This window comes from Arachis duranensis, chromosome 4 (genome assembly GCF_000817695.3).
Source record: "Arachis duranensis cultivar V14167 chromosome 4, aradu.V14167.gnm2.J7QH, whole genome shotgun sequence".
In the NCBI taxonomy this organism is placed as follows: Eukaryota; Viridiplantae; Streptophyta; class Magnoliopsida; order Fabales; family Fabaceae; genus Arachis; species Arachis duranensis.
The window spans coordinates 1,218,261-1,244,232 of NC_029775.3; the positions used below are offsets into that span (position 1 = coordinate 1,218,261).

A 25,972-nucleotide genomic window follows, 5' to 3' on the forward strand; every position below is an offset into this window, starting at 1 on the left:
TAGTTCATTCCATTACACTCAAAAAATATTCTTAAATTTATTATTGAAATTAAAAAAATTAATATAATTTAAATAATTTATATGCATAATTTAATTAAATAGACTTAACTCTCTAATATTTTTTAAAGAGGACAAGATACAAAATTGAGACAAAATATCTTTTTAAAAAGAAATCTAGGAATTATTATTAACTTTATTGAAAAAATAAAAAACTTTAAATTTTACAAAATATTTTTTTTAGTTTGGGATTCGACCTAAACTAATTATCCTATATATTAAAAATAAAAATATAAATTTATATAATTTTTACCTAACCTGAACAAACTTTAACCATCATTCACATTTTTTTATTCTTATTTTTTTCTTTGCAAATTTTTTTTTCCTTTTTTTAAAGAAATCTAATTCTAATTCGATATTTAAATCAATGCAAATTGATATGATCGGTCCAGGTTTAATTACAAAAACATATTTATACCCTAACTTCATGAGTTAAATATCAGAAGCAACAACTAACTCTAGTTACAAATCTGACGATAATTTAATACTATTATGCTCTTTGATTTGTGACTACTTATTTAAAATTATTTTTAAATTTAGTTTTAACTATAAAAATCTAAAATTAAATTTAAATAATAACCTAAAATTGATTTAAAATAACACTTTAAAAAAATATTAATTCTGTTCCTAATATATATTTATATATATCCTAATTAAACGGTATGTTATAATATAGTTAATTTTTAAAATCATGATGTTATAGATAAAAAAAAGTAGTATATGTGATAAGTTTTATGAAATAAATTATAATATTAAATAAATAATTAAAATAAATAAAATTTAAAATGATTAATTAATTAAAACATAAAAATAAATCTTAAAAGATAAAAATATACCAGTACGATTTAGATTGTACTGTAATGAGTTTATGAAATTTATTACACTCAAAAAATATTCTTAAACTTATTATTGAAATTAAAAAAATTAATATAATTTAAATAATTTATATGTATAATTTTTTTTGGTGACAATTTATATGTATAATTTAATTAAATAGACTTAACTCTCTAATATTTTTTAAAGAGGACAAGATACAAGATTGAGACAAAAATATTTTTTTAAAAAAAATCTAGGAATTATTATTAACTTTATTGAAAAAATAAAAAACTTTAAATTTCACAAAATATTTTTTTTGGAGTTTGGGATTCGACCTAAACTAATTATCCGATATATTAAAAATAAAAATATAAATTTATATAATTTTTATCTAACCTTGATCAAACTTTAACCATCATTTATATTTTTTTATTCTTATTTTTTTTTTGCAATTTTTTTCCTTTTTTTTTTAAAGAAATCTAATTCTAATTCGATATTCAAATCAATGCAAACTGATATGATCGGTCCAAGTTTAATTACAAAAACATATTTACACCCTAACTTCATGAGTTAAATATAAGAAGCAACAACTCTAGTTACAAATTTGACGATAATTTAATACTATTCTACTCTTTGAATTGTGACTACTTATTTAAAATTATTTTTAAATTTAGTTTTAACTATAAAAATCTAAAATTAAATTTAAATAATAACCTAAAATTGATTTAAAATAACACTTTAAAAAAATATTAATTCTGTTCCTAATATATATTTATATATATCCTAATTAAATGGTATATTATAATATAGTTAATTTTTAAAATCATGATGTTATAGATAACAAAAAGTAGTATACGTGATAAGTTTTATGAAATGAATTATAATATTAAATAAATAATTAAAATAAATAAAATTTAAAATTATTCATTAATTAAAATTATGTAATGAGTTTATGAAATTTTAATAAAAATAAATCTTAAAAGATAAAAATATACCAGTACGATTTAGATTGTACTGTAATGAGTTTATGAAATTCTAAAACAAAATAAATCTTAAAGATAAAAATTAAAAAATTGTTATGGAAAACAATAATTTTTTTATTTTATTTCAATAAAAATTAACACTAATAAAACACTAATTAAAAAAAAAACGTTGCTTAATAGGTAAAGATATATTTTATGATTATTTTATGGTTTTATTTAAAAGTATAATTTTATGTTAGTGTTAATTTTTTAAATATTAATTTTTTTTAAAAATATAATTTATTGGCATTAATTATTTGATGATGTTATCAATATATAATAAAAATTTTATTAATAGAATACTTATTAAAAAATTTTAGCCAACACACATTATAATATTGATAATCTAAAAAAGTTTCAAAACTCCAGACATAAGGAGAGTATTATAACATCCACCAACATATTAGGATGGGACCTTGGAGGCTTTTCTCATTTATATAATATAATGATTTTTTTCTCGTAGATTTCCCTTCTTTTCTAATGCTTTTCGGATATAAAAATCTTTTATTGCTCTATGGATACCTAGGTTAAGTTGAATCCATGAACTCAATCCGGCTATTCCTTTTTTTATTCTTCTAAATCAAATCCCTAAGTCATGAATGGTTAATTGTCTTATGACTCATAAATTTACTCATAAATCTGATAGAAAATTTTTTTTAACAATTTTTCAAGAGAAAAATGATACATTTTCTCGTTCGCGCTAGCAGCAGAGTCCGAGCACACTCCGTTTCTTTGATCAAAGAATAATATTCAAAGAATATTTTTGTGAAATTGAAAAAATAAAAAAAAATGTTTTCAAAATTCTTCTAATTTTTATGTCTAGGAATGCGTATGCATAGTTATTAGTTAATGATAGAGTGAGCAAAACCCTCCAAAACCCTTGTACTTCATTCACTCATCTGCAGAAATATTGCGAGTGCAAAGATCAGATCAAAGACATGGTGAAGAAGCCATGGAGAATCATTCCCAGACCCCTTGAAACAATCCTTAACAACCACGCACAGCACCATCGCGTCCCCCAGCCTCTCATCCTCCACGGCCCCAGAGGCGTCGGAAAAACAACCCTCCTCCTCGACCGTACTCTTTCTCTCTCCCTCTCAACAATTTCACTCTCTCTTCCCTTCTTCAATTCTTCCATTCTTTGCAGGTTTGCTCACTGACTGGAACAAAGCTCCTCATTTCACCGGCTACGTCGACTTTGCGCAATCTGTTGAAGGCCAGTTCCCGTGGGCGTCGTGGTCCAGCTGTCCGCCGCCTTCTATCTCCGACTGCCGGAAAAGCCTCGAACAATGCCTTGAGTCCATGGCTGAAAGAGGTGTCCGGATGGGCACCATCACCGCTCAGCAGGTATTTGCCACTCTCAGCAAATGGCACGGCCTCACCGGGGCTCTCCGCACCGTGTTGCTCGCCGGCGGCAGTGCTTCGAAGTCCCCTGTCCCTAACAACAGGGTGGCCTCACCCGCAGTGCTGTGGGACCGGGCGATCTTTGCAATGTCCGCTCGCTGCGATGCTGCCGAGATCGACAGAATTTTAAGGTTCGGGGAGAAGGAGAAGGTTTCCTTGTCTGTGGAAGAGGCTTCTTATTTCAAGGAGGCGGTTGTGGCGCTGAAGCTGGCGAAGAAGGTGATCGAGGTTCAGCAAGGGTGGAGGGCTAATGCCATTGCTCATATGAACCGGACTGGCGTGTTCTCAAGGAGTTTGACGCATTCTTCCACTGATTGGCCTTGTTTGTTGTTGGAGCTGTTATCACAAGCTGCTGAAGTGGACCATTTCCAGGTATGCAATTCAATGGTGGAGTAAACTTCTCTGGTTAGACAACACAAATAATTCAACTGGATTTTCCTGCTTTTGTATAATGCTTCAAAATTTATAATCTGTTCTAGTCACTTGCAGCCGAAGTTAGTTCTTAATAATATCGAAGTTTTAAAGCATGCTACTGTAAATGATGATATATCAGTTAGCGGACCACTGTATCATGATAGTCTGATATGGCGTATAATTGCTTTGGGTGCGAATGAGCGAATGCTGCCTGTGATCTTGGTGACATCTGACAGGTGATTTTCTATATTTCAGATTCACTTTCTTTGCCCCTTCTAATGTTGTCAAGAATAGGTATAAAAAATTCTTTGTAACTGTAAACTATCACTGGAATTTAGTTAAAACCTTTTAGCTGTTCCGGCTCCAAATTTTATGGCTATGAAACTTGCTTGCTTCCAAAATGAAAAGTCAGATTCAGAATTTCAGAAAAAAGTGCACTTTCCATTGGCTGATGAGGTGGGATTCTGTAAAATAGGCATAGATGGATTGTTGAATTTCGCTGGTTTTACTGTAAGAATTTTTAGACTTTGTTAAATAGTGTACAAGTGAATTTTTAGATACTAGGAATCCTTTTATTACTTTTATTTACGGAATGTGCTCAAATTTTATACTCAACTTCCGAGTATAAAGTCATATAATATGGGGAATGGAAGAAAGTGATGCAAAGTACATTATCGGATATGTATACTATAATAGGTAGAAACAATTTCTAGGACGTTCCTCTTTGCAACTCAGAACTTTTGTAGGAGACACAATCATTGTGATGGTTAATTGCAGTGGATTATGATTCTGTTGTAAGAAGTCATTTATCGAAAAAAGAGTTATTTATTTTTTATGTTCACTTGAGAATTAAATATTTGGTATGGTCAGTGATCTAAGCTGATTTCTACTCAGCTATATTCCACTACTTGGTTCATTGCATTTTTATGTTCTTGTGTTTGAGTCCAGGGTTATTTTCATCATTCAGTCTAGTTTATTACTTCTCTTCCCTCTACCTTCTTTTTTCCTAATCTTCCTCAATTTCATTTTATATCGTCACTAACTGGAATATCTGGCGTGGGCCTGTTTCCATTCTGTTGTGTCTTATACCTTGTTGTTTGCTTCAGCTACTATTCATATGAAGCATTCTTGGAGTTCGGATATAAGGATATATTCATATCACGCGAGGTACTTGGATAACTACTCTCTCTCTCTCTTTCTCTCTCTCTCTCTCCCCACACACCCCCGCACGTCCGCACATATAGAGGACCCAGAGATTAAATGTTGGAATTTGGAGCTAGATATGTGAAGACAAATGTTCATGTTATCAGATATCTTTTGAGTTATGCATTGAGTCATTGCCCAGGAAAAGTAGGAATAGTCTGCAGCATTTTTGTTTGAAATCTCTCTCTGTCTGCCTTTTCTGTGTGTAATAAATGAAATATAGTGATGGAGTATATTAAATTCTTAGTCAAACCTTAAGAAAATGAAATCTTGAATGAACATTTACTTGCCAATAGATCTTCTCTGTTCTGTTCGTTGCAAACATATCCCTTTCTTTTTCTTTTATTCTTCCCTTCCTTCCAACCTATCTATTTTTCACATGCTGAATGCAACCCTTGCCCTGCTTCTGCCAATAATCTTTTTATGAATCAAATCAATCAATGAGATTGTAACAAGAATACATTTGACCCTTGTTCTGCTTCATTGTAGTTTTATGCATGTTTCAACAGAAGGAAATCACTATCCAATTCTTGCCGAATCTGTTTATAAACTTGACTGTACACTTTACATTTTGGTGCTGAAAACTTGGTGAGAAATGCACTGAACCCATGCAAGAAGAGCTTTCTGAAGTAGTCATGGATATCGCATGCATTAGGGCATTCATGTATTTACCTAGACTTTGCTATAGGGGAGGGAGGACCGAGCAAGGCTTGCTTTGTAGATTGAGGAATTTAATGTAGATCACTCTATTTCTAAGGCTGGGGAGTTGGGATTCTCATTTTTTTCCCTTTTAATTTTCAAGTCGGATTGTTATTTCTCTCTTACAATTTCTTTTAAGGAGCTAGTGCCCCCTTTTCTCTAGCAGTAAAATGGTGCTTTTTCAATTATGTATGGCTTCAGAAATCAGAATAGAGAGGGATGGGTAGAGAGAGAATCTGCATGAGTTGAGATCTATCTGTTACAGAGTATTATACATACAGCTAGATTTGGGTAGCAGTTCAACAATGGTGTTTATCTGTTTGTGATCTTTTGAGCAAACTATACATGGGTTGAATAGTAAAAGTCACTACAGTTGCTATAGTTGGCACTGGGGTTTAAACCCCTGCGGGTCAATCCTTTATAATACTTTATCACTTGACTTCTGAGAGATTATGTGTCTGGATTTTGGTTATGAAGTTTTTCTGTGCGAGAACTTTTGTGTATTCTGACAATGATGTATATCTGTCTGAGACATTTTATGTTTGTCATATATTCTTCAATTTATATCATTAATTCAACAATTTTTTGTTGGTAGACCTTTGGATGGACTCCACAGGAAGCTAAAATGCATATGGTCCCTGATTATTTCAGTCATAAAGAAGTGAGGATATTACTTTTTCCTCAGATAACTTTACGTTTATTTTGGTGTTTAAGTTACAGAAATTTTTGCAATTTTTAACTTGTGGTTCCTAAATGTCAGTGGAATGTAATTGCTGAGGTACTTGGGCCAAACCCTCGACATCTCTTTGAGCTTTATGCACTTAAGCAAAGTAAATATTACCAAAAGTAAGAATTATTTTTCATTGTTTGATTTATTTTTGTCATCTAATACCTGAGAAGTAGTATACCATTAAGCACGTGTAAGTGCTTTATGTTGTATAGCTGCGTATTCTTTACATCTACCTTTTGCTGTATGTCTCAGTAGTTGATGCTTTTGTTGAACTGTAGGATAACGGAAGACAAGGCTAGTACTTTTGAGGATATTGTAGATGCATATTTAGCGTATTTGCAAGTAAGTTTCAAATAATGAGCATGGGATACATCTTCTTTCTTGACCTTATTTGTCTATTCTCTGACATGAAATGCTTCTATTTACGTTCAGTTAAATTTTGTCTGGGTATATTGGTATCTTTTTCTTTAGTCTATCCTCAAGATCAAGGAAGGAGAGAAGAAAAAGTATAGCTGCTAAAATCTGCTTAAAAGGTATCCAAAACCTGTTTCTTTTAAACACAATGATGGAACTGATCAATCGGGTGAACTGGTTTGCTTGATAGGATGCTGGAACTTTATGTTAATAACCATCTCTTTAACATAATCTGGTGCTTGAGTGGCATTATGTTTGGTGGTTACCGTGATCAATGTGGCTTGGACAATTTAGGGCTAGCAATCTGCTGTTGAAGGGTTGAGGATTTGTATATGTATGTCTATATATATATCCGGTATTAATTTGGAAGGTCAGGACTAGTGTGAATTTAGAATTTGGGTACAGAATCTACTTTTTCAATCTGGGATGGCCTGTCTTAGGTGTGAGGGCAAACAACTTGATCTATTAGGTTTTGGGTAGTTACACTGAATTTTCTTGAGGTTAGGCAATATTACACAGGGCATCCCTCCATCTGTGAAAGTATACCTAACCTCCCATGAGATTTTTTTTTTATTTTATTTTTTAAACTTTTCCAAAGATATCCACCACTGGATGTGGTGACTTATCCCTTCACCATAGGTCATCCACTTAAGGGCAAACTGCTGGCCATAGGATGTTTTCCACGTCTAAGGTGGGATTCAAATTCACCTCCCATGAGATTTTAATTATATGACATTTGGTACCTTTCAATTTTTGTAAAATGTGACACTGACATCCCTTATAAACACGATACTAACTGCCGCTCATGATTTGTATCCTTGACAAATCTAGGGATTTCATTTGTAGTTTATTATCTGAAGTCAGTGTAACCTACCTTTAGTTTGTTGGGTAATATCTAAGGTGTATTCAGCATGTGAGAAAAAGTCAAGAGCTAAGAAGAGTTCATCAGCTAGAAGGATACTAAGAAAAACCCTAAATGAATCCAATAAAATTGATTCAGATCGAACTGGCATTTCTGGAAACATTGTTTGTGGCTGATACAATGGGCATTGTTTGATCCATGGAAGATGAAACTAATGGGAAAAAATACTAGTTAAACTACTAGCGACACCTATCCTGTTGTATACTGTTAAGAACCTGTGTATGCTTTTTATGGGAGAGAATGAGAAAGACCAAGGGTATTTTGGAAACTAGTATTTTAACTAACTCAGTCAAGTTGGCAGACTAGTAGTGTATGGACAATTCTATTTTAGGGTAGAGGTGAGAGGTTATTTAGGGAGGTGAGAGGTTATTTAGGGAGGTGGGAGAGATAGTGAGGAGATTATCTCATACAAATTTGGAAATAGAATTAAGGCCAGGAGAGTGAGTCTTTTGAAGGCTCAGGAACTATTGCTAGTTTGCTACGACCTTCAGTGTTAATACTTTCTTGAAGGATGAGGTTTACACCCCATTGGTGTGGATCAAATCCGGAGGTTTTTAATTATATGTACTGTTTGATGCATCTACTGGTAATGGATGTATTGATATTATTAACATATACTACTAGAGGATACTGTCCTGAATATGTGAATTTTGACTTTTCTATACTTGGGAAAAATATATATTCCGTCCATTTTAGGTTTAAACATTAAACAACTTCATTCAGATTACCGTCCTGAATCCGGCGATGGATAGAGCATTGGAGATCTTGCAGAAGTTTGCGATTGATGTATGCAATGGAGAGGTTTCAAAAGACAGATTACGTTTTGGTGCCCCTTGGAGGTGTCCACCACAAATTGATGATCCTATATTGCGCATGGAGTGGGCAAAGCTTCAGTTAATGGATTTCGTTCAAGCTCTTGTCAACACAGAATTTGGGGTAAAGTTTCCTAACTCTCTAAGTTTATATGCTGCCAGTATGTTGCATCAGTTCTATTGAAAAATGAATAATATTGGCGGAAAATAATCTTCACACATGGGAAATGCAAACATGTACACATGGATATGAAATTGTAAAATCAAAGGATGGTGTCCCTAATGTTGAAATTCTATTTGTTAAAGAAGTATATTTTGCTTGAAATGTTAATGGAGGAGAGGAACAATAAGCTTAGTGTTTGTAATGGTGTACCTAACAAACAAGGACGCTGCTTGAAAGTTAGTTATTCATTCTTAGTATATCCTCATATCTGATTAGTGTATCTAATGATGTTGCTGATCAGCAAATATTTGATATCCACTTGAGTGTACTTGTATGAAAGTGGATAAACTATCATTAACTATAAAATGGGAAAACAGGAAAATATTAGCATTTTAATTTATTTGTTTACATTTAAAACTGAAGGCTTTTCTTAATTTATTTAAGTCAAAAGGGGAAATATTTAACAACAAAAATGTCATTTGAATAGATAATGATTGATATTATTATTACCTTGGTTATCTTTATTTGCATTTGTTTATGTCTTTTTCCTTTTTTGTTGTAATTTTTTTATATGGTTTCTATGGGAGAAGGAATTGAGAAGGGTTTCCATGGTTGTTTATTAGGATTTATAATTGTAGTTGACCCATTAACATTTGATTTTCAAATAAATATGGAAAAATTGGAGAAATCTTCACTAAATTATTTGCAGCTGGGGAGATCAAAGCGAGTTAAATCCTCTTGGAGATTTAAATTGTTTGAATATCTCATAACGATAGTAGTCTCTACTGCATAAAAGATGATAGAATCTCGCCTTAAGCACCCTTCACCTGTAAAAGCTCTTGCTACAGAGTTGATTAGATGGAGAATAGTTCAATAGCTTGAGGTATATAGGGAGTCCAATTGAAACTATTAATAAATATTTAGATCCGTCTACTCTTCTTAAATATAGGTTATGATAGGACAGTAGCACCATGGGATACTTGTAGCGAAAGCCAATCTCATTTTTCTAGGGGAACAAGATTGGTTGCTTTTGTGAAATTGTCATAATGTTGAGTATTTTGATCATAACAAGATTCTTTATTTCTTTCTGTTCAAAAGAACAAGAGTTTTTAGACGATAACAGTAGGCACAAATCAGGTATATTTGTTTAAGATCTGGGAGCAATTTGATGAATAACCACTCCTAAAGTAGGAACTGAAATGTTTATCCCCTCCCTAGATCTGGCATCATGATATCAGATCAGTAGGGTAGAACAAGTAGAAAAAGTAGCACAAGATGAAAAGAACCAATTTAATTTTCCCCAATTCCCCTAGTTACTTCTTCCCTCCCAGCTGTCTTTTCTTTCTTCTCCTCAAGTCAGCATTAAGTTCTATTTGCTTAATGTAAATATTCTTGTTAGTTTCCAGTTATGGCCTTTTATCATTGGGGGAGGTGGGAAGCATTGTGCTTTGATAATAAGCATCCAAGGATGCATTGATAGTTGACAACTGGCGATTGAACAATAAAGTGGAAACTTAAATGATAGGGTTGATGTAATCAATATAGAGAATATAGTTACTCTAGTGGCAATAAAATCTAAATATTCCAACACGATCTGTAAGGAAGTATTATCAATAGATTTGCATATTTGAACTAATGGAAGGCACTGCGCTTTATTTATGTTTACTGATCCTGTAAAACTGTGCTTAGATTAGAATATACTAATGAAGATATTCATAATCTTCCGACAGGTTAATTACCGAATAGATTATAGCGAAGAAATATTGGACGACCCGTCTGCTGTTGCATTATTGGAGGTACATAATCTTTGTTCTTATGCATTCTATTTCAGGGAAGACCAGTGGCCTCTTCCAAGATCTTTCTTCCTAGTTGTTAAGTTATTCATAGATCATGTAGTTGGATATTTTGGAATTTTCTCTGCCCATCTTTGACAGTTATTTAAAAAATTGCTTCCTTTAATTATTTTTATTTTATATTCTGTTGTCTCTTATCAAGTGATTTTTATGTCTAACTTTTTATTTGCATCCAAAATGGTTTTAACTTTATTACGTGACATTTACTTCAAATATATGTAAATCGAAATTCATGTGATTTTGATTGGCTTTGGCTCTAACTGTCATCAAATAAATGGGCAAGCCCGTATATATTTTGTCCAATTTTCGGGTTCTCCAAAGGGGGCTTGGAATTTGTGATCTCAAATCTCTCTTAATTTGGATAATAAACCTCGATTATAAGACCTAGCCTTCCAAGCTATTATTTCCATTAAACTGTGCTTACCTCTCCAGGATTGGTTATTCTTTCTAACATTTCCAATAAAATAGAACTGGATATAATATGGGTTGGTGACCAGAATGTATATGGACAGAAGTTTTAGGTTGGTAGTATGAATGCCTTAAATTTGTGAAAAACTGTCGGAAATTCACAGTATCATGTGTTCTAAGAAACTTTGTAAAAGTAAATCTCTGCTGTTTTTTTTTTTTTTTTCACTTTCTGTTCTCTTGTAGGTTGGGTTGCTTTATGCTCAACGGGATCCGCCCTTCCTTCGTCCAATATCTAGAGGAATTGAGAGGTGTATAGTGAGATGGTAACAGTTTTTCTAGGCTAAATCTAAATATCGGATTCTAAACTTGAAAAGATTAATATCCTTATTTAAACTGGTACATGTTTTGAAGGTTTGTCCAGCAGCAGATGCAGCTGAGGTTCCCCAACAAGATTCAATTTTTGTGCCACAGAATAATTCGTGGACGTTACTATCGCCATTTGATGGTACAGCCAGGCAACAAATACTAGAGCATGGGCGTGGAGGTAGTCAAGGTAGCCAAAGGCGAAAGGTGCCCTTACGGCGTTGGGAGACCTACAGGGTCTGAAGCTAGAAGTGTCAAGGTGCATGACTAATTAAAGAAAGGCCCTTCATATGACGGAAATTTTGAAGCATAGATTCTAAAAGTCCCCAGGAAAATTCATTGAGCATGAACTAGAGGCATTCTATTCTATTGAATTTATAGTTTATTCCCTTTTGAATGGGTAGTTACCCTTGAAAGTTCCCCAATAATAAAGCAATAAAGCAAATCATTCAAGGATAAGTAGAGGAGGAAATCTGGGAACTGCTGTATGTATATTATTAGATGATGTTTTTTTTTTTTTCGTTGTCCAATTGTTTTATTTCCTGCATATTAGATGACTGTTCTAGTTTGGTTGTTTTATATGCCTACTTACAATAAACTAAGAATTTCTAAAAGAATTTAACAAAGACATGAATTCAACAACTTGTTGGGATTCATTTACTCCAAGAGTTGCACTAAAGGATTTATTTCCAATATCGTGTGGATTATTGCTTTCTTCCATATCAACTGCCGGCCTAAAAAAAGTCATCTTATAAAAAAACATTCAAAAGAACATCCACAAGTATACATAAAAGAACCTCCAAAATTATAGAAACATAACATCCAAAGTTACCAAGGTAGAAACATATTGATCTTACATTTTTTCTGTTTTTTGTTTTTTCATGGCTTTTTTGATTGATTTGTCCAACTCTATACTAAGCCATTTTTTGGTAGGACAACCCTTGGTTGACATGCTTGTGGGTCCTTGTAAGTTGTTGACACTAACACTACGTTTGGTTACTTATATTAAGAGACAGAGATATCGAGATAAATTTAAAAGATATAGACACAATATATATATATATACACACGTTTTATGTTACTTATATTAAGAGACAGAGATATCGAGACAAATTTAAAAGATATAGACACAAAATACATATATACGTTTTATGTTTGGCAAAGTAAATACACAAGACACATAAAACACTAAAAAATCCATAATGTCCAAACTTTGGGTTAATAGTTAAATTTGTCTTGAAAGATCACTTATTTTTTAAATTAGTTTTCAAAAGATTTTTTTTAGTCATATTAGTCTTTAAAAGATAAAACAAGTCAAATTGGTCATTACGTTAGTTAGATGATGACGTGTTACGTTAAGTGTCACGTGACATAATGACATGGTAGGTTAATGCCATGTGTCATAAGATGATTGATTGACGTATTAGGTCAGTGACACCTAGTACACCATATGTCACTTGACATGTAAAAAAGTTATTTATAATCAAAATAGAGAAAAGCCTTAAAAAACGCATCTTAAGCGAACCACTTTGTAACTAAACATTTTCCCAAAATCGAGTCTTCCTTCCATCACACACCTCCATAGCTAACCTAGCAATCATCTTATCTCTCACATTATGGTCCTTAGACTGCAACTGAGAGACATCCTTCCATGGACCTCCTCGACTAAGCAATATCTAAGCTGACAATATCCTATTCGGGTTCAAGTTATGATAAGAGCACACAACCTTCTTCCATAACAGGCACTCTTCTTTGGAGAAACGCCACCACCACTTAAAAAGGAGAGTTGTGTTCCTTATCACGGCATCACCTATTCTAATTTTCCCAACTTTTTAGGAACCTGAATCACTTCCCACTTGATTAGTGCCATTTCATGTCTGCCTTCCTTCTTGTTCCATAAAAATTTTCTCTATAGCAAAATCAACTTCTTTGTCATTGTCTTCGACATCTTATACAGACTCAAATAGTACACTGACAAACTATTTAATATAGACTAAAAATAATTAAATAATTTAATTGAGGTGACTAAATTTTTATTTATAATAAGATTCCACCTTGAAAATGGTGGAGACTCATTCAAACAATTACAAGCCTGCGGAGTAGAAAAAACTAAATCGGAATCAAAAACTAAAAAGGGAACTGTCAACCTTCTCTTTCCGCGTCAAAACTTCATTTCACCTGGTCAACTCTGCAGAACACAAGAACACATTTCCAAATCAACCAACCCCAACCCAACACTTCGTTCTTCTTTTCTCTGTCTCTCTCTCTGGATGGAACCCAGACATAGGTTTGTATCTGTGCTCTTGCAGTTGTTGCTGCTGGGTTGCGTTCTTTACGGCGCGGAATCTCAGTGCAGCAAGGGCTGTCCCCTAGCTCTAGCTTCCTACTACATGTGGACAGGCTCCAACTTGACGTACGTTTCAGAGATCATGAAATCCAACGTCCTCTCGGACCCAAACGACATAGTCAACTACAACAAAGACACGATTCCCAACAAGGACAGTGTTCAAGCCTCCATAAGAGTCAACGTTCCGTTCCCATGCGACTGCATCAACGGCGAGTTTCTAGGTCACACTTTCCAGTACGATATTCAGAGCGGGGACACGTACGAGCATGTGGCGACTAACAATTACGCCAATTTGACGAACGTGAATTGGCTGAGGAAGTTCAACAGTTATCCTCCTAACAACATCCCTGACACTGGAACCCTTAACGTTACCGTTAACTGCTCCTGTGGGAACAGACAAGTGGCGAATTATGGTTTGTTCATCACGTATCCACTTAGGCCTGGGGACACCTTACAGGCTGTGGCAAAGAATCAGAGTGTTGACGCTTTCTTGCTTCAGAAGTACAATCCCTCTGTCAATTTCAACCAAGGCTCTGGCCTTGTTTATATTCCAGGCAAAGGTAACCCTTTCTCAAATACCCTTTTTGGTTCTCTTTAGTGCTCTTGGTTTGTTTTTGTTGACATTCTTAGAAAGGTAAGAGAGAAGAGTAGAAAAAAGTTTGTGTGTATTCGAGTTGTTTAGAATGATACAGTATAGAATGGTATTATAGGTGCTCACAAAATCAAAATAATAAAGACGTAATATTCTATAATAAATATTCAAATATGCTAAATAATTCTAATCAATGCTAATTGATTCTAATATATTCTAACAGACACCACCTAAATATTTTTGGTTGCGGTGAGACAAAGATAGGAGAGACTGTATTTACATGAATTTACTAATTAAGTAGCCTACTGTGTACCAATTTATCTATGTATCGAACCGTCACATGTATATTTTTCACAAAGATATTTTATGTATGGCGTACCACGTACTGTGAACCCATTCCTATACCGGAAACGTATTGCATTCCATGTAACTATGGGAGAGACATGGTCATAGTTTCTACCAACGCTTTTTCGCTAACTGAATTGCCTATGGGATTACCATTAATGATGGTGACAGTACTGGTCCCAGACTAAGACTTAGAGGAAAATTAATAAACATAAAAGGCGAAACCGCAGCTATGGATGTTTGGATTTAGGAAGTGGTAAAACAAAGAAGCAAGTCCATAAGAGATTAAAGAAAGAAGTGAAGATAGGAAAAGTTAAAAGGGTGGATCCAAACTAAGAAGAGAAGTGAATAAAATAGGTTTTTTGCTTCTCATTTTTTCGTTTGTTAAGAAGGTACCAATTATTATACTAGAGCGTACCGTGTACATATTGCATTGTAAGTTTGTAACTTTGGACACAGTGGGACTTAAATACATTATCATAAGAAAGGACACTAGTGTTCATTTTCTACTGTGTCTCAATTTCAGTCTCTTGTCCCACCCTATCCGTTATTCTAAAAGCGGCTTTTATTTTGTAATTGTGTGTTAATTTTTCGTGTGGGTTAGGACTTAGGAGATGCCGGCCTTCATTTTTCAGCATTGTTTTGCAACAATTATTAAGTCGAACTTGATTGGATGCCCTGATTATTTAATTATAGGCTCTCCTTGAGTTGTGAATAAAAATAATGCCAAAAGAGGGGACAACAGTGCCTATTAGTTTACAGTTAATTTTTTACAATAGTAGAATGACTCGAGCCTAATATTAATTCAACAATGATTTTGGAATTGCTATTTTTTCCTTTTTCTTGATCCGTTCATGTTCATATAAGATCAGAATCAAACACATTTGATCATTTCCATAGTTACATTCTTGAAGCACAAGCACATTTGATGCTAACAAACATCATTTTTATTTCCACAGAGCATTTTCCAAGGTACTTCAGTTTCTATTCAAATGTCTTACTTCTTTGTGTCATTTTACAGATCAAAATGGTAGCTTTGTGTTTTTGTCATCCAGGTAAACTGTTACAGCACTTGTTATGCAATCTGCATGTAGTTGCTTTACCTTTCATTTGACTAAAATGACTGAATATCATATTATTTTCTTCTGCAGTTCTGGAGGTCTGACTTTCTTTCTTCTTGGAAAGTTGTTTTTGTGAGGATGATTATCATTTCATATGATATTAATATAAGCTGCTGGTAATGCTACTTTAAGCTCATAATTTGATACTATATAAGCAGGTCTTGCTGCTGGGGCTATTGCCGGCATAGCCATTGGTATAGTAGCTGGTCTTCTATTAGTGGCTGTTGGTATATATTTTGGATATTTCAGGAAAAAAAAGATGCAGAGGGAAGAATTGCTCTCACAAGACTCCAAACCAATGTTCAGACAAGATGGTAAAGGTATGTTTATCTCTACTTATATTCTTTCAAACACGTTCTTTCCACTAACATAAGATGCTGATGAATGATACAGTGCTGAAACGTATACTTGACTTGAAAAAGTTAATCATTGAAATTAATAACTAAATAAACCTCATTCACATTTACTAAAATATATCTAACCAAAATAACCTCATTCATCCTTTCAATTGTAGCTCAGATGTCCCTGATCTAAATGAAATCTAAAATGTTGAAAGTATAAACTATTTAAAGCTGTTATCATTGTCTTTTACATAGAATATGTTCTAGCTTAGTGTGTTAACTTTGTTACTAGAAAATTATTTGTGACACTAAACAAAAAATCTTAGGCAAAGAATCTAGATTTCAGATTCCATTTAATGTTATCTTTTGCATACATTGAATGAGATGTGTGCTATTCTTGTTTGAATTGGTTTCGTTTTGAATCTGTTTAGATCAGCCTTGTTTTAATGGCCCTCCTACAGTTTATATTTTTTTGATCTCGCTCTACCATATTTAGCAATATACCTTCCATTTGACATCATGAAGCCACATTTGCTAAGTCTCTATAAGCGTTTCTTTAGGTGTCATTCCAACTTTCTATATTTGTTCCTGCTCTCATATTTTGTTGTAACTCAAATTATTTGCCACAACAATTATTTCTCTGCTAACCTTTTTGTGTTGCCCTTGTTGGTGTAAAAATTGTGTCTTGTATATTTCAGATAGTAGAACAGTGGCCAAATAAATAGTCCAGAGGGTACAGCTGTACATTAAACTATGGAAAAGTATAGGGTACCAACATATTATCTGCCAACTTATTGCCAACAATGATTAATTATTATATTTTAAACACATATAAAGAAACACATCCAAAAAATATATCTATAAAGACACTTCTATTAAACACAGCCATAAAAAAAACATTTTTATTAGACACATCCACAAAGACACTTCTATTAAACACAGTTATAAATAAGAGTTGGCAGATGTTGGCAGAAATGTTGTTGGTAACGTAGCAGGATTGTTAAACTATTCATAGAATTAGGGGGGAAATATTCCTCATAATATAGATAGCAGAGAATCTGCTTTCCTGCAATAGCAGCTAAACTAAATAGGAAATAATCTACACTAATTTGTACACTAATGTCAAGATATTTATCCTGAAAGTGAGGCTTCAATCTTCAAATAATTCCCCTAATAATCTTCAATGAAACATCAACAGTTGGAACCTTCTACAACATTCACTTCCTTTCCCTCATAACTAAAGTTTGTGATGTGGTGCTTGTCTTTCTTAGATGAAACCTCGCGTAGTGCTGCTTATGAAGCTGCAGGGCCTGCTGGGCCTGGTACCATCACAGGCATAACAGTGGACAAATCAGTCGAGTTTTCATATGAAGAATTAGCAACTGCCACGAATAACTTCAATTTGGCTAATAAAATTGGTCAAGGTGGTTTTGGTGCTGTCTACTATGCAGAGCTGAGGGGAGAGGTTAGTATTCACATTCATCTTATCGAAGCAATTTTAAGGAAGTTTCAACCTGCTATTTACTGTTTTTGTTTGCGGAGGTTGTCATATTTGATGAATGAAGGATTTTGTTTTAGAGTAGTTGCTCCTTGCTAGTCAAAAGAAAATGGATGATAGAATTTACTATTAACTGATAGAAAGATTGATTTATGAAGAAGATAGATATCCTCGAATTATGGCAGAAAGTGGATGAAAAGATGTCGTGGTCTTATTGTAACTTGCAAACCAGTTCTTGTGAAGTAACATTGGGATAAATCAAGAGTTGTAACTTAATTAAACGTTGGTTCCTAGTGCCTTTTTAAAAGGAAGTAATTCTTAATTAGTGCAGGACCTTATTTCCTAGAGCTAGTTATTAAATTAATTAAATTAACGGATGTATCATGAGTCTAGAAATTCATAATCATGCATCATGACTATAAATTCTGTATCAATGCCTTACAATGCTTGGTAATGTTTTACAAGGATCAAAGTATTTTTGGTTCTTAAGAACCATTCCCTAGTGTTCTTTATATATAGAATCCTTATTCTCATTATAACAGCCAATATTCTGTGCCTGCAGAAAGCTGCAATCAAGAAGATGGATATGCAAGCATCAAAAGAATTTCTTGCAGAATTGAAAGTCCTGACACGTGTTCATCATCTAAACCTGGTATTAAATGCTTCAAAATTTTAAGTATTGTGTTTCTGAATTGTGTACCATGCAGGTGACATCAGAATAGTTTTAATAATGTCAGTGATGAGATCTAGTAATATCTTTGCATAGACTTTTTTCCTCTAGAATATGTGTTTAGTAATTAGATTAGAGCACCATCCATAATTGTTATATTATACAAGTAACTAACTGAATATTGTTACTGGTGAATGCTATCTATTGCGTCAAAATTTGCCGATGTAGCACATTAAGTGACTCCACACTGACCACAGCACACATCTGACAATCCTAATTGACTATTAATATGACAAGTTTATGAAATTAGATTAAATCAATCCTGAATTGAGGGGGACCTTGAGGCATTGAAATTCCACAATTTGGAATTGATTTGATCTAATTTCATAAACTTATCATCTTAGCAGCCTATTAAGATTTTTAGGTGTGCGCTATGATGTCATTTAACATGTCGTATCAGCAAATTCTGACGCTCTCAACAACAGGAGTGATGGAAGGACTAATATGACCAACTTAAAATCTTTGAAAGATGAACTTGATTAAAAAAAACTCAGGGACCAATTTGTAGACCGAGTGATCTTTTAGGGATGAATTTGACCATTTACTCTTTTTTGTTTCTGTTTCTTATTGAAACCATCGAAGGGGAGCCTTGGAGCAACGGTTGAGTTGTCTCTGTGTGACGTCAAGGTCAAGGGTTCAAGCCATAGAAACAGCCATTGATATAATTATCAAGTTAGGCTGTATACAAATCACCCTTTGGGTGCGGCTCTTCCTCCAACCCTGCGTTAATGCGGGATACTTGTGCACCGGGCTGTCTTTATTTATTTTTTGTTATTGAAACTATCCCAAAAACTGATATGCCCCTTACACGGGAGTGCAAGTGAATTATGAAAGATACACGAAGTTTAAGATAGGAAGCATAAGGTGCAAGGAAAAAGGGGGATTCAGTCATAGGAGAGTTGGGAGCCTGCAGTCTGCATCTCTTTTTTCTTTCCTTTCATTAAATATGCTTTTACCCTGGTAATTGGAGCTCTTCTCGGTTTCTTTAATAGTGACACATATCAGTACCTCTCAGAAGCTGTTTAATTTTCCGCGCAAGTTCAATTTACTTCCATTTCCAATTTGTCTTCCAACATCTGTTCTGGTGGTTGGAAGCTCTCTGACCTTGTTTCCAGGATATCTGGGATGATACTGGTACTTGTTTATAGGATTTTGGATCTTATGGACCCCTTTTGCCTATAAATCATGATTGGTAACACAAATTTTGATTTTGTGTTTCCCTTGAAGTTGGCAATTGCATTTTCATGTTTTCTGCCTATTTTTTGTCATTCATATATTCTACTACATTTTAGCATTCCTGTCTGTCCTGCACTCTAGTTGGGTTTCTTTTCAGCAGTTCCAGTTCCCCAATTTGTTTGTGGTAGTTCCAATCTTTTCCAGTTTGCTGTCTTTGGCTTTCTTTTGAGGAATTCAGTTCCATTTGACCTTCCACTGGTTCGTTTGCTTTCCATTTCACCAACATTTAGGCATAAACTGCTTGCTTCTGTTTACAAAACCTTCTAAGTATATTGTTCTTAAAATATGTTGTCGGGAGAACTTCTTGACATCGTTTGTCACTCCTCTTCGATATTTAGTGTATTTAGTGTATGTAAGTCTGCACAAGGATTCAATGGAGATGTGTTTTGTATTATAAAGTCTCAAACTCTTTTGGGGTGTGTCTCTGAAACTCTTCATTACCATCCAGGTGCGGTTGATTGGATATAGTATCGAGGGTTCGCTTTTCCTTGTCTATGAGTACATTGAGAATGGAAACTTGAGTCAGCATCTCCGCGGTTCTGGTTAGATCAGCTCATGTGATTTTTATTTACAAATACTGTATTTCTAATTGTTGAGTTAATGCTGAAGCGATAATATTGCCAGGAAGAGAGCCATTGCCATGGGCTACCCGTGTTCAAATTGCATTGGATTCTGCCAGAGGTCTTGAATATATTCATGAGCATACAGTGCCTGTATATATTCATCGCGACATAAAGTCAGCAAATATATTAATAGATAAAAACTACCGCGGAAAGGTTCAATAAGTTTTCAGATCTTATCTTAATTTCTATTACTTGGATCCTTATCATAGATACTCATAAGATATTCATCTTTGTAGGTTGCCGATTTCGGATTGACTAAACTGACGGAAGTTGGAAGCTCATCACTTCCTACTGGTCGTCTTGTCGGAACTTTTGGATACATGCCTCCAGAGTATGATAACTTACGCTCTTTCAGTACGAGTGTTGTTAGTCATGCTAGATCTTTTAATCAAATCTGTTTGCCAAGTGCATTTATTTGAGGTTGAAATCATTGATTTCATTGGAATTCAGTTAAGTAATTACCACTGTTATGTTTGAAGGTATGCTCAATATGGAGATGTATCACCCAAAGTAGATGTGTATGCTTTTGGAGTAGTTCTTTTTGAACTTATTTCAGCTAAGGAAGCTATCGTCAAGACAAGCGAATCTGTTGCTGACTCAAAGGGCCTTGTGGCTTTGGTGATCATAATTTCTTCACTCAAATTTTACAATTAAGGGGTGTGGTTAGAAGAATGCTTCATTCCTGGAAATTTTACACTAAAAACCTTACATCGGAATGATTTTACCATTCCCACGAATTTGAAAATTTTCATGAACCACATGCCTTCTTAGTCCTTTTCATTATTTTCTGCAATGAGTAACTGCCTAATCACAGTAAAATATATTAAAATTCTTTTTATAATGCAGTTTGAAGGAGTTCTTAGTCAGCCTGATCCTACAGAAGATCTTTGTAAACTAGTGGATCCAAGGCTTGGGGAAAACTACCCTATTGATTCAGTTCGCAAAGTGAGAATATTTGTTTGATTCGACTGTTTAAGCATTTATTTATTTTGTAATGATTTCAAGTCCTCAATCTACCATGACTTATTTGGCTTCCAGATGGCGCATCTAGCGAAAGCTTGTACACAGGACAATCCCCAACTGCGTCCGAGTATGAGATCCATTGTTGTTGCCTTAATGACACTTTCTTCAACTACTGATGATTGGGATGTTGGCTCCTTCTATGAAAACCAAAATCTTGTGAATCTCATGTCCGGAAGATAGGATGATACGACACCGAACATTTGACCATGTAAACAATTTGGGTAAGTTCAGAATACACGGGAATTCTTGAAACACATCAGTAAAAACTAGGAGGAATTTGTACATCTTAAAATTTTATTAGTCTGAACAGAGTAGAAAGGGTGGTGAGGTTAACATTTTCATCATTAATTTCAAGCAATGTACATAGTACATAAGCCATTGAGATATGTATGTTTATGCCCAGGTACATTCATCCCTTTAAAAGCTGTGTAATAAATCCAATTTGATCTCAATATATTGTTGCCTCTTTGTTAATTACAATCTTACTAATGAGCAGATCAACAACTACCTATGTTGAACTTCAAAGGAATGATTTGTTAAAATCAAAATCTCATTAACATTTGTCGATAACATAGAATAAGATAGTAAAATGAACAATTGTCGATAACAACTCTCAACTCTGGATTGTCTCGTTCATAGATTCTTTTTCCTTTTTGGTATACACAACTATAAGATTGATGTTAAGTTATTAATCCCTGTAATATGATACATCAAAATTGTGAGAAAACTAAAGGAAAAAAAGGTATAAAAAAACATTAAATAATGATACAAACCTAGAAACTGAATAATTATGCGTCATTATGATCACACAGGATTGTGAACTCTATCACTGCTTTACGAGTTTTTTATGGAAAATTTGTTCCACTTCAATGCGAAGGGTTTCCACATCCATCACATAGTCTCTCTGATACTCGTCTGCCATCAAATCATGCAACGATTGCTTCATCCTATTCAGTGCATTGCCCAAAGCACAAAAATCTCTGAAAACGAGAGCTTCAGTGATCCTTAGTTGCAGAAAACTTTTAATCGCTACAAGAGCCTGTTTAACACATGGCAGAAGCAATGCCACAAAGTCAAATCAAGAAAGCTCAACATGAACCCCAAAATGGGCTCCTTTTTTCAGACAAGATATTTAAAGAAGGTAAGCACAACCCCCAAGGTCAATCCATGGAAACCTAACGGAATAAGCATGTGACTAGACTAAAGGTTTGGTTTGCTAAAGCTTTTCGAAGAGATGCTTGTGCTTGCAGCTTTTAAAAGCTAGGATACTTTTGAAAGCATCTAAAGAAGAGCTTTTCAAAGTTAACTTGTGTTTATCAAAATTAAAAAGTCTAATATAACATTATACATTAACTAATATCTAAATTTAATTATTACATTAATGTCTATTATAGTATTTTTAAATTTTAAAAACTATTTTGCCAAAAACACTTGTTGCTTGTGCTTATTAAAAGTCATTTTTAATTTAATTTATCAAACATAAATGCTACGACTTTTGAAAAGCTAGCTTTTAAAAGTTAGCTTTTATAAGGTACTTTTGAAAAATAAAAACTTTACCAAACTAAGCCTAAATGACTAGTCCAGTATGAAATAATCTTAAAATGTTAAATGAAGGATTGCATTTTCCAATAGCATCATAGTCACGCAACACAAAAGCAGATTTCCAACAATTAAAAGGATAATATGAGATGCCATGTCAATAATCACCTTCTCCTGGAGATCAAGATCAGGTGATGCAGTTAAATCAACTACCGACTTCAACAGATCCCGGTCATTGAAAAAAGGTGGTCCATCTCTGTCTACATTCTCTAGTTGATACGCTGCTAGATCGGCCAATAGGAGCACAGCCTTCTTCCGTAGTCTGATATCAAGATTAGCATTCCTCAAAATATCCTATAGATAAACCAGCCTCAGTTACCGAAACTGTAAACGTCAACATCAAATTATCATAAAAAATTTCTGCTTACGTGAAGCATCCAACCTCCAGCTTCAGCATAGAACTTCTCCTGACTTGCAGCATTATTCCGAATTAATGCTGAAACTGCATATAGTGCCTTATTGGCTTCTTCTACAGAATCAGACTTTACCATTTTCATCAGCTTAGAGAGTACTTGGAGTTCCAAGACCTAAGTTGACATTTTAGAATGTTAATTTATATTGCTTAGCTTCAATCATTCTCTAGAAACCAATGCACTTCCAAATACTGAATGCATCATCAGAGGAAAAGCATACCTGCTGCTGCACAATTGGGTTATTTTGACTAGCTTTCCCGAGGATCCATGCAGCAATTGTCCTTATGCCTGGATCAGAGTGATTAAGTTCCTGTGTAATCACGACAAGTCCCCCAAGTTTGTGCAAATCTGAGAGATGCATAAATCTCTATAAGAAATACACTACTTTTCTATAACAAAAGAAATATTATTAAACAAAAAAAGAAATAATTTTGTATTGTGGCAATCTTTGAAGTTATGTCTAGGTTTCTTCTTTAGTGCTATAAGTGGTAGGCGAATATGCCAGTTTATATCCTTACCCATAATGGATTCACCTATAAGCAACATCACACAAATCAATTACATATAGAATAAAAAAATGAAGACTTGTGGAAAGAAAATCAGATGAAGATATGTTGTATTAAATGCATTGTGCAAAACAATGGAAGATTGGAACCTATTATTTGTTCTAACGCATTATATATAACAGAGGGATCCACTAATGTCTCAAACTCCCACACTTATTTCCTTCATTTCTCCAAAAGTATTCAGTATTTGATTCTCTTTTCAATTTGTTTTTGAAGTTCCTACTCCAATGGTTGTGAGTAATTCTCGAGGACTTTTAGAAAATAAAAACTCTCTCTCGCAAGGGGAAGTCCAGTTGAATTTCTAGAAACCTCAAGAGAGGTGATTGTAATTTGGCCTAAACGCAAACATCAAATAAAATTACTTTATTTATGACTATAATAGCAGCCAATTCTACCAGAATTGACATGAAGTTATGGATACTGTTCTGGGAATAAACACTTCAAGCAGCAAAAATGGTTTTTAATTTTTCATTATCTAAGGTAGAGACACTAATGAACTTCCTTCTAAGATGCACACTGTATTCAATCTCACAATCTCTCACTCTCCTACATACAACTTTCTATATCCGTTGTCTTTGTATTTGTATCTCTGAGACACTAACCACAGGGAAGTTAATGTAATCGGGGTACACCTCAGGGTTATGAAAACATAGACAATAACACAAAAGGTAAAGCATGCTTGTTCTCCCTAACGTTTGAGAAATTTTTCAAAAATACCCCTATCGTTTAACTTGATTTTATTTCGTCCTTAACATTTTCGATTTGTGTCAAAATTACACATGAATGTTAACTCCATCAAAAACATTAGGGAACTAATCGAAAACATCCATGGATAATTTTGACATAAATCGAAAACGTTATGGACAAAATTGAATGAATCGAATTCGTTCAAAACAAAACTAAATCAAATTAAACATGTTAGAGAAAAAAAATACTTTACCCTAACACAAAACACATACCGTTTGCATTATCTATTGGCTCCACGAGCTCTAAGAGCTCCTGTAAAGCACGGTACCTATCTTCCAATGACGCTGACTTGTTATTCAAGTCACTTATAGCAATTTTCATTAGTTCCCCGTCCGAAGGCATCTTTGTTTTCTCCATAATCTCCTGTTTTAACAGCCAAAAAGTATGTATCACAATACAAAGAAACAACAAACACCAGATATCACAAAAATAAGTGCAATTAATGTTCGAATGGATTGAGACATCAAACATCCCCAACCTTGATTTCCATTTGGCGTTTCTGGAGCTCGCTTGGTGAGAGCCGTTGCTGAGCTTGCGCAGATTCCTTTAATTTTTCGGGATCCGAATTACCTAATTTGCCAAAATAACAAAGAAAAATCGTTTACAGCATTAAACATTCACCTCCAACTTTTCATGTTGAGATTCTTTTCTAATTAAAAAAAAACATTCAAATTGACCAAAAAGAAATATTCAGTTTGGTCCTGAAGTGGTCCTGAAGTTACACTCGAGCCTCAGTGCTTGAAGTTTCAATTGCCTGAATTTAGTCTCAAAATTTTTCAATTAACTCCGTGACAGAAATCACCACAAGAACTAATGTGATTAAAATTTAAAAAATTTAGGAACTAAATTGAGGCAATTGAAATTTCAAGAACTAGATTGAGATTCGATTCGAGTGTAACTTCATGGATTAAACTGGATATTTTCTCTCAAAAAGTTACTCAAAAGCGAAGCATTGGTGATTTTACATAAATATGAAAAGCAAAATAAAAAAATAAGTTGACATACTTATAGCCCAGTTTAACATGCTGTCCAGTGAAGAAAAGCCGCCGTCGGAGTTTTCAGGCGGAACTAAAACAGAATCCACCGCATCAGTGGGCAATAAATGGCCGCCGGAACTGTTGTTGGTGTCTGCGCGGCACATCGCCACCGCCACGAAGAGCAGGAGAGTGAGGCATATTCGGTCCATTGGGAAAACGTGAAGAAAGAAACAACTAACAAGGCACTTTAGAGTTTCCCCCTCCTTCTTCTTGTGCTTCTTAATAAGCAGGAGTGCAGAACTATACTTCACACTTCAGAGAGCCTCAAACTTTTCTTTTTAATTGACACGTCATGTAGATCAATCCCTACCATTCGTTCCAAGATCCAACGGCGAGATTTCGTAATGATGATGCGCGTTTGTGTAGTTTATTTTTAATTGGCCAGACTATTAGTTTATTGGTGAATCATCATTAAATTGTATCGATTAATTTAGTCTCATATAAATAAGAGGTGCTTTTTCTTAGTATAAAAAT

At 34.0% G+C, this 25,972-nt stretch overlaps 3 protein-coding genes across 4 annotated transcripts; 2 read left to right on the forward strand and 1 right to left on the reverse strand.

Annotated features, from left to right (window-relative positions):
- Positions 1 to 2,724: 2,724 nt before the first annotated feature.
- LOC107482431 (uncharacterized) lies at positions 2,725 to 11,798 on the forward strand. The gene is made up of 11 exons (XM_016102915.3): positions 2,725 to 2,972; positions 3,043 to 3,671; positions 3,789 to 3,949; positions 4,820 to 4,880; positions 6,211 to 6,276; positions 6,376 to 6,461; positions 6,624 to 6,687; positions 8,405 to 8,617; positions 10,387 to 10,452; positions 11,161 to 11,240; positions 11,329 to 11,798. Exons 1-11 carry the CDS (start codon positions 2,834 to 2,836, stop codon positions 11,444 to 11,446), a joined length of 1,683 nt encoding a protein of 560 aa, XP_015958401.1. The 5' UTR covers positions 2,725 to 2,833; the 3' UTR covers positions 11,447 to 11,798.
- Positions 11,799 to 13,373: 1,575 nt separating this feature from the next.
- Positions 13,374 to 21,588, forward strand: LOC107482429 (lysM domain receptor-like kinase 3). Its single transcript, XM_016102914.3, has 12 exons — positions 13,374 to 14,187; positions 15,586 to 15,619; positions 15,716 to 15,723; positions 15,844 to 16,005; positions 17,298 to 17,491; positions 18,087 to 18,176; positions 19,939 to 20,032; positions 20,115 to 20,266; positions 20,350 to 20,444; positions 20,593 to 20,731; positions 20,960 to 21,058; positions 21,152 to 21,588. The coding sequence occupies exons 1-12, from the start codon at positions 13,551 to 13,553 to the stop codon at positions 21,314 to 21,316; spliced, it is 1,869 nt and encodes a 622-aa protein (XP_015958400.1). The 5' UTR covers positions 13,374 to 13,550; the 3' UTR covers positions 21,317 to 21,588.
- A 61-nt stretch (positions 21,589 to 21,649) lies between these two features.
- On the reverse strand, positions 21,650 to 25,730 carry LOC107482432 (uncharacterized). Of its 2 annotated transcripts, XR_001590706.3 has the most exons (8): positions 25,467 to 25,730; positions 24,940 to 25,031; positions 24,674 to 24,824; positions 23,369 to 23,496; positions 23,104 to 23,262; positions 22,844 to 23,029; positions 21,910 to 22,175; positions 21,650 to 21,831 (listed from the first exon to the last, which is right to left on the reverse strand). XR_001590706.3 is itself a non-coding variant. In XM_016102917.3 (7 exons), exons 1-7 carry the CDS (start codon positions 25,645 to 25,647, stop codon positions 21,963 to 21,965), a joined length of 1,110 nt encoding a protein of 369 aa, XP_015958403.1. In that variant the 5' UTR covers positions 25,648 to 25,730; the 3' UTR covers positions 21,650 to 21,962. The 2 variants fall into 2 exon arrangements, 1 of the variants encoding a protein (XP_015958403.1); XM_016102917.3 differs by having other exon boundaries at positions 21,650 to 22,175.
- Between the last annotated feature and the right edge of the window lie 242 nt (positions 25,731 to 25,972).

What these genes read in the sequence shown, in the direction of transcription:
- LOC107482432 (XM_016102917.3), bottom strand. Translation starts at nt 25,647, where the DNA reads ATGGACCGAATATGCCTCACTCTCCTGCTCTTCGTGGCGGTGGCGATG. An exon ending in ACCCAATTGTGCAGCAGCAG is followed by an intron (nt 23,263 to 23,368) that starts GTATGCTTTTCC and finishes ATGTCAACTTAG; the next exon opens with GTCTTGGAACTCCAAGTACT. An exon ending in ATCTTGATCTCCAGGAGAAG is followed by an intron (nt 22,176 to 22,843) that starts GTGATTATTGAC and finishes TGTGTTAAACAG; the next exon opens with GCTCTTGTAGCGATTAAAAG.
- LOC107482429 (XM_016102914.3), top strand. Translation starts at nt 13,551, where the DNA reads ATGGAACCCAGACATAGGTTTGTATCTGTGCTCTTGCAGTTGTTGCTG. An exon ending in TGTTTATATTCCAGGCAAAG is followed by an intron (nt 14,188 to 15,585) that starts GTAACCCTTTCT and finishes GTCATTTTACAG; the next exon opens with ATCAAAATGGTAGCTTTGTG. An exon ending in CAAAGGGCCTTGTGGCTTTG is followed by an intron (nt 20,732 to 20,959) that starts GTGATCATAATT and finishes TTTATAATGCAG; the next exon opens with TTTGAAGGAGTTCTTAGTCA.
- LOC107482431 (XM_016102915.3), top strand. Translation starts at nt 2,834, where the DNA reads ATGGTGAAGAAGCCATGGAGAATCATTCCCAGACCCCTTGAAACAATC. An exon ending in CAAAGTAAATATTACCAAAA is followed by an intron (nt 6,462 to 6,623) that starts GTAAGAATTATT and finishes GTTGAACTGTAG; the next exon opens with GATAACGGAAGACAAGGCTA. An exon ending in CTGCTGTTGCATTATTGGAG is followed by an intron (nt 10,453 to 11,160) that starts GTACATAATCTT and finishes GTTCTCTTGTAG; the next exon opens with GTTGGGTTGCTTTATGCTCA.